The sequence below is a fragment of the Gobio gobio genome (genome assembly GCF_949357685.1).
Source record: "Gobio gobio genome assembly, chromosome: 20".
In the NCBI taxonomy this organism is placed as follows: domain Eukaryota; kingdom Metazoa; phylum Chordata; class Actinopteri; order Cypriniformes; family Gobionidae; genus Gobio; species Gobio gobio.
In genome coordinates, this window is record NC_137113.1 from 27481953 (window position 1) to 27494718 (window position 12766).

Here is a 12766-nt window from a genome sequence, read left to right on the forward strand (position 1 = left end):
GTTGGCATAATTCAGTCAAAGGAGCTGTTGTAAACCTTCAGTTCAAAAGTTTTGTCCCTGTCTCCTAAACTGACTTTTAATTGTTTAAATGATCTCATCCGAAGGTGTTATATAAGATATAACTGGATATGAGGACCAAAAGAGCAGAATGTAATGTTCTGTGACTGCAGCACACAGCCAGGCCCCGTGCATGAGGGAACAACTATGAAGTAGGTGTAGGGAAAACAGGGGCTTCAGGGTGGGAATGACATCCTGTGTGGGAAACAGATATCCGCTGAAGCTCAGGAAGAGAATGTTGTTCGCATTTTCTTCCTTTTTTCCAGGGAAAAAAAAACTCTCCCATGAACTTCACTTGTAACACCAGTTCACTAGACTAGACCAAACAAAGATGCACATTTATTTGGTTTAATAATGGAGCTCTGGTGCTGAATACACTATTAATGTCAATCTCTTAAAACAGCTGACAAGAGGTTGTTTGTAGAAAACCTGTTTAGCCTGTCTACAATAGCATGACCTGGATCTGTTGATTGACATTAAGTCTGAAAGTTTACTTATCAATACATTATGTGAATTCAAGGACAGTGGGTTGTACAAATTGCACATTTTCAATTAGCACCACTAGAATATAAATATTTAAATACTGGCAACCAGTGTTAGGGAAAGTTACTTTTAAAAGTAATTATATTGTGTTATTCCCCTTAAAAGTAACGAATTGTGTTACTTTGGCATTACTTTTTCTCAGCTTGTTTGTTTTTAATAACAAAAAAGGGTAACACTTTACATTAAGGTTCCCGTTGTAAATGGTTTATAGGTGTTTGTTAATGACTAATAACTAATTTACAAATGCATTATAAATCGTTGATAAGCAGTTTAATCTGAATGAATAAAAAGAGTGAATTTTAATACCTGCCAAATAGTGAGTCATTTGAACTTTTTGTAGCCATTCTATGATTTTCTCATTAAGATCTCATGACTACAATTGTCTTACTATGTTGCTTAGCAGAAGTTCCCATTAAGTCAGTCACGTTCGACTTTACTCTGATACAGACGTAATGGGGTCTCAACGTAATGGCAATCACCTCCAAGTAACTAAATGAGCCAATGGACAATTATGGTTTGTAAATATCACCAGCATTACTCTTCTACCTGGACCAGCCCCCACGGACCTCCCACTCCTCTAGCGTGCCATGTGCCGTCGAGTTGGCGTAGGTCCCTCTCATGGGTCCCACTCTTGTGTCTCATTCAGTGGTCCGGATGAGGATCAGATGTTGATCGCTGCATTGGAGAGAGGACTTTTGTCCTATGGAGAGGATGATGAGGCTGAGCAGGGGTAGTCTCTCACGCTGAATCGGATTCAGAGCTGATGGCCATGCTTACCAGGGCCGCCGCGGGCATTGGGCTCGAGTGGTATCCTCCACCGTGCCCCGAGTGCTCATGGTTGGATGATTGGTTCCTGGGTGCAGCGCATGAATCACAGCTGCATTCCGCATCCCCATGCCTTTCTTCCCAGAGGTGCATAAGGAGGTTCAGAAGTTGTGGAAGGCACCTTGTACTGCCCAAATTTGCTCTGTCACTCTCACTACCCTCGATGGCATGGCTGCCAAGGGTTTCGTGGACATTCCACAGGTGGAGCGTGCAGTTGTGGTGCATTTATGCATTTATATTTATTGGAACCAAGTCAGGTGGGGGGTTATGGCCAATTCTGGATCTACGTGTCTTGAATTGGGCCCTGCACAAGCTCCCGTTCAAGATGCTCACACAGAAACGTTCGCCCCATGATTGGTTTGCAAAGATTGACCTGAAGGACGTGTACATTAATGTCTTGATTTTACTTCTACACAGACCGTTCCTACATTTTGCATTTGAGGGTCGAGCACATCAGTACAAGGTCCTTCCCTTTGGGCTGTCCCTGTCTCCCTGCATCTTTACCAAAGTCGCGGAGGCTGCCCTTAGGTGGGCATTCGCATCTTAAACTAACTCTACAACTGCCTCATTTTAGCTCACTTTCGGGATCAGTTATTCATACACAGAGCATCTATTTTCTCGGTGTGAAGTTAGACTCGGTCAGTATGACAGCATGTCTCACAGTGCTGAACTGCCTGAATACATTCAGGCGGAAGACAGTGGTTCCACTGAAACAATTTCAGAGGCTCCTGGGGCATATGGCATCCGCAACTGCGGTAACACCTCTCGGATTGATTCATATGAGACCGCTGTAGCACTGGCTACAAAGTAGGGCTGCTCGATTATGGAAAAAATCATAATCACGATTATTTTGGTCAATATTGAAATCACGATTATGTAACACGATTATTTCACATAACTTTGGGAATGTGTTGTATTTATTAAAAATACACCTTTCAACAATTCAATTGAAATTGTAACATTTGTTGTACTTTTTGAACTATTAAAATAAATAATATAACATATATTCAAATCAAAGTATAAAAGTATTCACGTAAAAATGATAACCATAAATAAATAAGATCAACAATATGGTTCGGCTAGATATGCTTTTTAGGTATGTCTAACATTAGTTTTCAGGTACAGAAATGTATCAAATGCAAAATAACATTGCATATTTGAGTGCATAAATTAAAGATTAATCCTATTAAACTTACAAAAGCTATTCAATCAAGAGCGGTGAGTGATGTCCTTGTCTTTTGTTGTTTGACATTAAACAGACAGCAGGCTACTGCCCCTTTAAGACCTAATGATCGGATATGCGTCGTCTTTATCGACTGTATAAAGTTCACTTAAGGCATATACAGACTATGTCTGCTAGGATACTCATCAAGATGGACATGTTGACATACGTTTTGTGTGAGTTTGTCCGTTCAAGAGCAAGACTTGAAAGAGAACTCAATATTTGCACTCTCGGATGAGTGCACAGAGACACATTTTCTCACAGCGCGCGCGGCTTCTCATTCGCGTCTTCTGGCACTAAACCCGGGTGATGACGGTGAAAACGACTGGTCATATTCGAAAATATGGCAGCACTCGCATGCATTGAACAAAGTTTACAAAGAGAGAATTATTTGAAAAATATGAGGGGAAAAAAGGACGTTTACACGGCACCCCTGCTCTCGTCAGTTTTTGTTTCTTTATTAGATTGTCATAGGTCACTCTGTTTAATTTTCAAGTGGTTAAACAAATTCATGGTGTTCCCTTGCGTTGCAGCACTACCATGCAGCAAATCTTGCTCGTAGCATGTTTCTGCTCGTCGTCTGATTCCTCGAAGCCAAACTGTTCCCAGACAACGGAGTTGGTTTTGCCTTTTTTGCTCACCAAACGCTGCTGTAACTGCCCTCCTTCTGCCATCTTTACTCGCGCCGAGTTTTTAAATTCCAGCGGATGATATGCACACGAGTCACGAGACTCACGAGTCACGACCTGAGAGAGATTTGTGGCTTCGGGAGGGGCGGATGTGCGTGTGCGCGTTTCATTCAGAACGCAAGACAAAATGAGAGTGTTCTTGCAAAACTGAACATGGCAAAATAATCGTTTTTTCTCGATTGTACTATTTTGGTGATCGCTGGGAGGCAAAATTGAAATCGAAATCGAAATTCGATTAATTGCACAGCCCTACTACAAAGCTGAGTCCCGAGATAGACATGGCATCGTGGCACACTCCGTGTGGTCATCACACTGAGCTGTTGCCAAACATTCAGTCCTTGGTCAGACCTTGCCTTTCTACGGGACGGAGTGTCCTTAGAACAAGTGTCTAGGCATGTTGTTGATACAACTGATGCCTCCAGAATGGGTTGGGGCACTGTGTGCAACGGGTGTGCATCAACCACCAAGGCGGAGTATGCTCATGTCGCATGTCACAACTCGCCCGCCATCTCTTCCTCTGAAGTGATGTTTTTCCTGGCAGGAAAACCCCTCGAAATGCCAGATCAGCTCTGTGCTTTCCTTTCTGCAAGAAAGGTTGGAGCGGAGGCTGTCCCCCTGCACCTTGAAAGTCTATGTTGCCGCCATCGCAGCACATCCATGTTGATGGCAGGTCATTTGGGAAGCACGACCTAGTCATCAAGTTACTGAGAGGCGCTAGGAGGTTAAATCCTCCCAGACCACAACTCATCCCCTCCTGGGACCTCTCTGTGGTCCTTTCTGGTCTACAGAGAGCCACCTTCGAGCCGCTTGAGTCAGTCAAGCTTAAGATCCTGTCTCTAAAGACAGTGCTACTGACTGTGATTTCTTCCTTCAAGGGGATGGGGGACCTGTAGGCATTTTCGGTCAGCGAATTGTGCCTTGAGTTAAAAGTGCTCAAATGATCAAGTTATTTGTGCCCGGATAAGTGCCCAAAATTCCCACCATTCCATTCCTTTCAGGGACCAGGTGGTGAACTTGCCAGTGCTGCCCCCAGAGGAGGAACACCTAGCCCTTGCATTGTTGTGTCTCTCATTCGCGCATTGCGTTTTTACGCTTCAGAAGCTCTGAGTAGCTCTTTGTCTGCTTTGGAGGTCAGCAGAGGGTAAAGGCTGTCTCCAAACAGAGGTTCGCCCACTGGATAGTGGATGCCATCGCCTTGGCGTACCAGTCCCAAGGTGAGCTGTGCCCCCTTGGGGTGAGAGCTCGCTCTACTCGGGGTGTTGCTTCCTCCTTGGCTTTGGCGTGCGGCACCTCTCTGGCAGACATTATTTCTGGTCTGCCAGAGAGGTACCATGACACCTAACACATTCACGAGATTCTACAATCTCTGAGAGGAGCCGGTTTCTTCCCGTGTGTTGGGTAATGTGCGGGAAGGCTGGCTCGGTGTCTTGCTTGCAGCGCCATTCCCCTCTATCGGGGGGATACAAGCACCTACTTGCTCTTCAGGAGTTCCCCACTTGGTGAACCCTCGAATTCCTCCAGCATCCTTCGGCCTAGTACTTGTGTGCATGCCCGGCTGGTCAGCCCTTGTACTAGGCTAGATGCCCATATGCTGTGATTCCCCCTTGGTAATACCATATATGTACTTTCACAATATGGTTTCCCTGTCTGTAAACACATGTCTTTCCCATGGCAGTTTCCCTGGTCTGCCCCATCTCTGCATCGGTAATAGCTCCTCCCTGGTTAGTTAGGACCTACTTCAGAGATCTTTAATTTGTAGTACTGTCCCTCTGGTCAGTCCATATGTGTATCCACCACACGTTACCTCCCCTTCGGCAGGGTGTGACCTCCGTAGCATCCCTCTCCTTTGGACTAGTCACACTTCCCCTGTGTTTACTCACTGGTTATGGCTGAAAAGCAATGGGAAGTGAGATCCAAAGCACTCTTCCCAGTGAAATGTCACGATAGAGGAACAGCAGCTACGACTGTCCCCAGGGTAAGCCCTGTCCCTTCCATCCCCCCGGTATGGAGGACTACTCTCCTTGGGCTTACATGGGGTGCTGGGTAGGTTACGACTGTGTGAGAGCAGTTGCCAAAAGGGCATGCTACCGCTTGCCAGCATCTGCGTCTCCGACACTCGTAACAGTGGCGCTGTGGCACAGAACAGGCCATGGCGCATTCCATAGGAACCCCATTACGTCAGTATATAATTCCAATATTAAGCCCCGTTTCCACCGAAATTACCCGGAACAATTTGTACCAGGAACATTTTTTACAGGAACTTTTTTCCCCCTAGACCTGCTACTTTCTGTGTTTCCACTGCGGTCTAAAGTACCGTGAAGATTAGGCAAATTAGTCCGGTGATGTAGGACTGCGCGCGACTGCTCCTCCCAGTCAGCGACAGACAGTAGCCAAATCTTTTTTGCGCGACACTGTCTGCAACAATAACAAGTATGGAGGAGATTCAAGCTGTGCTGCTTTTGCTGGTTATCGGTATGTATTGTTTACTAAAGTGGTAATTAACAAAACGGCGGAAAAGACACAAGCACTGATACTAAAGCGTATTCTGCTTATAAAGCTTGTAAAGATAGATTTAAAATAAGAGAATGTATGTTATTACGGACAGTGACTGTGAGATGGCTGAGACGAACGAGCACCATCGGACAGAAAGAGCAAGACTATTTACTGAACACAGAACGAACCTCGCAAAAGACTTTTAAAAATGCTGGTTGAAATAAAATGCTGCGTGAACTCCGACAATCAGCATGTTCAGCGCCCAAGTCCCACCCCCGAAAGTTCCTGATTTTTTAAAAAGTAATACCTCGTGAGCAGGTACTTTCGGAGGGTGAAATATTTACCCGGAACTTCATTTAGACCCTGGTTCCTGTGGTCGAAACACACTGAGTACCACCCCAAAGTTCCTAGTTCCTGGGGAAAGTTCCTGTGGTGGAAACGCTGCTTTAGTTACCTGTGAACCTTGATGTAGTGGATACCTGTGAGCAGCAGTTAGCAAGTGTGTGTAATACCAACAATTCCCATCCATGTACACCACTACAATCCACCGTCAACACGGCAAATCCTCATCAGCTTGATGGGAGGCGTGCTGTATTGGTGATGAGAGAGGTGGAGGAGAGGTGAGAGAGGAGAAGAGAGTGAAAAAGAAAAGGATGTTTTGGAGGTCTGCTTCAATTTCTCTTGCCCAATAGAGTTGGTAAGGTTGAGAAAGCTCAGGGTGAGATAGTGGAGCAGAGTGATAATCTTCATGATGTAGCCTTTTGACAGCTTCAGCGGAAGTTGTCCTTGTGTTAATGGTCATGGTTAACATAAACACAGTCGGTTATGTCTAAAGTGAAAGTAAAATCGGCGTGTGTCTGTAATATTAGATGCGTGCAGGTCTTAAATTGACAGCAGCACAGACTAGTGAAAATGCTGCCGCTTGTCCTCAAAGTGACAGTTCACCTCTAAAATTATGTCATTGTTAACTCACTCTAATGTTGTTCCAAACCTGTATTTATTTATCCTGTTGAACACAGACAGTTGAATACCAGACAGCTGATGGTAGCCATTGACATAAATAGTTTTATTTCCTACAATGGGGACCAGCAATGTTTGGTTTCCAACATTGTTCAAAATATATTTTATGTCCAACAGAAGAAAGAACTTTATTCAGATGTAAAACAATTTGAGTGTGAGTAATCGATGACAGAATTCTCATTTTTGAGTGAACTGTTCCTTTAATGTTAATAAAACAACAAAAGACAAAGAGAAAAATCACTCACTGCTCTTGACTGAAAAACTTTAATAAGAATCAATGTATATATATATATATATATATATATATATATATATATATATATATATATATATATATATATATATATATATATATATATATATATATATATATATATATATATATATATATAGTGAAGTCTATGTAGTGTTTTATTTTTACATTTATTCATTCAATTTCATACTTAAATGCTGCTGTACAGCTCTGAGCTGCCAGTGTAAATCTTTATATATATTTATTTTATATTATAGCAACTATAGGCCTACAGTAGGTAGGAATGTGTACAAGGGTTTTTTTTTTAAGTAAAGTACTTTAAGTAAAATTAAGAAAGAGTATTGCAATAAAAATAGTATTTTTCTCCTTAACCTCTTGCTGTTCCTGTCGCCTAAGAATAAAATAGAAAAAAACTGATGTGACAAGCCATCAGAACCAATCTGTGAGAGAATTTCCTAAGAATTTACAGCCATACACTGTAAATATGACATTTGATTTTTTTTTACTTTGGAGTATATTTTCAGTAAAAATATATTTGTGGTTGCATCAGAGGGTTAAGTCACAAGTGATGCACAACACCGCCATCTGGTGTAGCACAATACACTTTTTAATGAAATCTTTTAAAGCATATAGTTCTTAAATTTTGTGTTGTACTGCTTTTGATTATTCACGATTATTACATGCTTTCCTCATATTATCCGTGGTTTATTCTTTACCTGAATCTGTTGTGTTTTGACCCGGAAGGTTTTGTGTCTCGTTTTTGAGGCTGGCTTCACAGATAAGTGTGTGCGTCATAGGCGGCACGGCAGGGGGGGCATGAGGATTTTGGCATTGAATGAATGTACAGGTGAGCAAGTTACGGGTATTGTCGGTGGAACAGGTATTGCACAATCGAAATGAAAATAACTTATTTCCTCATGAACTTTCTCATCACTTCTTTGAGCGTTATGGTTGGTTTGTCATTTTCTAAACTCGCCAGGCCAACGATACCGTCGCTAGCGCATTACTTTGGGACAAAAGGCAGATACGAGGAAGTGAACCCACATCTATTAGATGACATTTTGTTTGTAAACAGATCGCTGCTGGCTCCCCCCTCTCCAGATTGCCGTGCCATTCACATGGTGTCTGTAATTCGCCACGGGACGCGCTATCCAACCACCAAAAATGTGAAAAAGATCGCGCGATTGTTTGATCTGGTCGTGTCTGACGCGTCGGGTTCAGGTTCAGCCTCGTGGCTCAATGACATCAAAACATGGAATATGTGGTACACTGAAGACATGGACGGCAGACTAGTGGAGAAAGGGCGAGATGACCACAGGCATTTGGCGATGAGACTGGCACAGTCATTCCCCACCTTGATTTCTGAGGATCACCTCCGTGCCAACCGCATCGAGTTCATCACCAGCTCCAAGCACCGCTGTGTTGATAGTGTTAAAGCTTTCCAAGAGGGTCTTCACAGACTCTGGGATGTTCAGGGTAGGCTCAGTATCACTTATTTTCTAATTTTAGCTTCATAAACATTTTACATGAATAGTTCATCCAGTAATTAAAAATCTCTTATCATTTACCCACCCTCATATCGTATGCCATTCCTTCCTTTTAAAGCGTTAGAAACTTATCCATTTTGGTGACCATTGACTTTAATTGTATGAACAGAAAACTGAGACATTTTTCGAAATATCTTCTTTTAGCCTGTGTTCCACAGAAGAAAGAAATTCATACAGGTTTGGAATGACATGAGGGTGAGTAAATGATGACATTCTCTTACATACATAGACTGTCAGTACTTTAAATAACATAAAATTATAATAATTCAACATGTAAACCTTTTTAAGTCGACATGTTAACTTTGACAAGCCTAAAAATACATTTAGTAAAGTAAAACACCCTCAAGTGTTTCACAAACCCCCAGCATCCCAGATGTGCCAGGATCCATGATTTATCACACATGGGATAAAGTTCGGATTATAACAAATATTTGCAGTGGGGACATTTAAAATTTACATGGAATTTAAATGTTTTAATTGTTTAAAACCCTACAACCTTCAGGTTCCAGATTTAAATAAGATTTTTAGAATTTTTTTTTTCTTCAAGTAGCTGAATTCTCATTTAACTACAGCATTTTAGGCCAAACAGCTGGCATTTAAATACACTGAAACCCAATGAAGGATTTCTTTCCTCAGCACATCTGCCATAAGGTGTCTGTTGTTATCTGTGCATAGCCTACTATGTAAACAACTGCACCAGGTGTGGTTGATCTATGATCCAGCTAGCTTTATAATTGAAGTAATGGCCCTTGGTTATTCAACTGTTTTTGAACTAACCACACTTCTTGTTTTATAGATATGGATTACAAACACTATGTGGATGATTCACTCATGAGATTCTTTGATCATTGTGAGAGATTTGTTGAAAGTGTTGAGAACAATAAAACAGCTTTGAAGGAGGTAGAACGCTTTAAATCTTCGGCAGAAATGGATGCAGTACGGAAGAAAATATCCAATCGCCTTCAGATTCCGTACAATCAAATCACCCCAGGTAATTTTGCACTGAAGTGCTAAATGTTCATCTATCGAGTAAAATAGTCAATAACAAAGATGCTTCCTGATCTTGATTTAAATTTTGTTCCAAGATATGGCAGAGGCAGCTTTCTTTTTGTGCTCCTATGAGTTTGCCATCAAGTCTGAGAACTCTCCATGGTGTGATCTGCTGGATGAGTCTGATGCTCAAGTACGTATGTTCGTTGGAAATTGAAAACTTCCATTAATGACTGTTATTAAAGTCCCCCCGTAGTCAATAATTTTATCCCTTAAAACCCATCTTCGATCACCAAAATGTGAATTTGTCAACCTGTGAATTTTTTTGATTCATTCTTTAAAATAGCTTGAATTTAACTCTACACCCTTGCTTCATTTATTATATGCAGACTCACGATATGCAAATTATCCCTGCCTCCACTCAATCACACAAGCTCAGAGATCCACTTGCTTAACTTTACTGTAGTAAACGCTGCACAATGGCAAGTAGAAATAATGGTTTATATATAGGTCATATATGTTTGAACCAGAAACTGATTCAGAAGGAGAAGTGGGAGAGTGAATTATAAAGGCTTGTATACAAGTCAATGTATCAGAATGGTAATCCATTTTATGTATCACTCTCTACAAAGACTGATACATAACGGTAAGTGATATGATTAGCCTTTACTTTGACTATGTTATCAAACAGCTAATAATGACAGCTGCCTTCTGAAAACCAGTATCCTTAGAAACACTTTAAACTACTTTGAACGTCAGTTGAGAAAGGCATATAGTTCATCTTAATATACATCATAATCATAATTCACTATCATAATTCATTGCTAATTGTACCCGATTTTTCATATCAACTGAAAAATATACCGGTATAATAACCTCTTGAGACTCCACTGCTTCAGAGTGGTTATAGTTAATGATATGCTAAAGCCCTTCCACACGTTGACGTGATTGGTTACAAGGTCGTTTCTGAAGTAACACTCGAAAAAATGCTGGGTTTAAAATAACCCAAGTTGGGTTGAAAATGGACTAACCCAGGATTTGGGTTGTTTTAACTCAGCAATTGGGTTGTTTTAAGCAAACATTTAACCCAACCGCTGGGTTAAAACAATCCAATTGTTGGGTTAGTCCATTTTCAACCCAACTTGGGTTATTTTTAACCCAGCATTTTTTAGAGTGAAGAAACGCCAGCGATTTCAAGCCGCGTCTTTTCACTGCAGTTTTAAGGAGAAAATACCCAGAAATGGTGTTGACTTATGAATTTGTACATGGTCCTAAAGCATATTAAAAACACCACATAGACATATAAACAACATTAAAAACTGGATTTTTACACTTTAAGATTCAAAGTGTAATTCCATGTCAGCTCTATTGCATATAATTGTTTTAACGCAGCATTTGTTACATATTATTGCAGTGATGACACAACTATATCTTTACAGTTTAGGGAATACACTGAATTTAAGATTAATTGAAATTTTAGAACAATCGGTCATAAGACCAATTCACACTGCATCGACAGATGCAGACCAACAGGTTTTGGTGGAATAGTCTGTCGTCGTATCTGTTGGCGTTGGGTGGTGCATGTTTTCACTGACTGAACATGTTTCTCCTGTGTTTCATAGCCAGATTTACCTTGGCAACCAAATGCATGTTCTCTAACATGTTTTTGGCCTCTTATTAGGTCCTGGAGTATAAAAATGAGCTGAAACAGTACTGGAAGAGAGGATACGGACATGACATCAACCGTAAATCCAGCTGCCCTCTCTTTCATGATATTTTCAAGCGTCTTGATAAGGCTGCTAATGACTACAGGTAAGGAAATTAAGATGTGGACCAGTTTTCAGTCAGTTATGGTGTATTTGTCCACTTACAATACTCCATAGAACGTGCTATAGATGTTTGTGTTTTAAAATGTCTCCTGTAATCGGACAGATTTGGAGAGGTCAAAAAGACTGCCACCATCCAGGTTGGTCATGGTGAGACCTTGCTGCCTCTGCTCTCTCTGTTGGCCTTTTTCAAGGATGAAAAACCTCTAACTGCAGAGAATTTTTCATCACAGCACAACCGCTCATTCCGCACCAGTCAGATTATACCTTATGCTGCAAACTTAGTCTTTGTCCTGTATGAATGTAGTGATGGAGTTAGAGTACAGTTGTTTCTCAATGAGAAGCCCATGACTTTTCCCAGCATCGATCATTCGGCTCCACTGTATGAAACAGTCAGAAAGCATTACTCAAAGCTCCTTCATGGCTGTGATTTTAACAAAGAATGTGATGTGCCTCAATCAAACCTCAGGAACACTGAGCTGTGAGTTAGGTTATTAAATAGTGGATTACAGGGATCAATTACTGTACACTTGCAATGACTGTATCTTCACTTTTGATTATATTGTTATTTTCATACTGTGGCTGAAAGTCTAGTATACAGTTTTATTTATTTTACAGGCTACCAAATTACCAAGGGGTGTACATTTATGCTTTAAAAATGATCTAAGTGTTCTTTCTTGTTTGATTTGCCAAAGTACTAAAGAAATGTGGTTATAAAAATGCCAAATAATTTGTAATTTTGTATCTTGTTATTTTAATTAAACTGCATTGTACAATATATAACCTTTTAAACAACCAAAAGGTAGGTTTTTATAGCTAAAAGTCATTTCGGCTATCAGGTTATGAAATCTCGGTTTTGATCTGGATCAAACCTTTAGTATGTGTGTTTACAACCTTTTAGTAAGATCAGGATTATCCTGATTCCAGGGTCCAGTTGCTCAAAAAGTTTAATCTGGATCAGAATTATTTATATTTAGATATCCAGGATCAGGTAATCACATTTTACTTTTGTCCCAGTGCAATGAACTCAAAGGTTTTTGAGAGTGAACGCAAAATTTCTCTGGGGAGTGCAAAACATTTGCAAGAGAACGCAGAAGTATTAAAATAATTTTCTGCAGCTCATATATTATGTGATCTCTGATCCGATAGACATAATCTAGAATGGTGGATCTCAAATAAAACTTTTTATTGAAACATTTATGTTTTGCACATGATTTGTTTAACCATTACAAAAGCGTTGCCTGACCAGCAAAAATACAATTCCCGGTTTCACAGACAAGGCTTAAAGGGATAGTTCACCC

At 40.8% G+C, this 12766-nt stretch overlaps 1 protein-coding gene across 2 annotated transcripts; it reads left to right on the plus strand.

Annotated features, from left to right (window-relative positions):
• The first annotated feature begins 7870 nt into the window (after nucleotides 1–7870).
• minpp1b (multiple inositol-polyphosphate phosphatase 1b) lies at nucleotides 7871–12663 on the plus strand. Of its 2 annotated transcripts, XM_079801091.1 has the most exons (6): nucleotides 7871–7949; nucleotides 8178–8578; nucleotides 9446–9640; nucleotides 9735–9832; nucleotides 11321–11451; nucleotides 11572–12663. In XM_079801091.1, exons 1-6 carry the CDS (start codon nucleotides 7942–7944, stop codon nucleotides 11948–11950), a joined length of 1212 nt encoding a protein of 403 aa, XP_079657217.1. In that variant the 5' UTR covers nucleotides 7871–7941; the 3' UTR covers nucleotides 11951–12663. The 2 variants fall into 2 exon arrangements, with proteins under 2 accessions (XP_079657217.1, XP_079657216.1); XM_079801090.1 differs by lacking the exon at nucleotides 7871–7949 and having other exon boundaries at nucleotides 7978–8578.
• Nucleotides 12664–12766: the final 103 nt, after the last annotated feature.

Excerpts from the sequence above, each read along its gene's own strand:
- minpp1b (XM_079801090.1), top strand. The coding sequence starts at position 7,999 with ATGAAAATAACTTATTTCCTCATGAACTTTCTCATCACTTCTTTGAGC. Across the intron at positions 8,579-9,445 it reads CAGACTCTGGGATGTTCAGG|ATATGGATTACAAACACTAT; the intron begins GTAGGCTCAGTA and ends CTTGTTTTATAG. Across the intron at positions 9,641-9,734 it reads GTACAATCAAATCACCCCAG|ATATGGCAGAGGCAGCTTTC; the intron begins GTAATTTTGCAC and ends TTTTGTTCCAAG.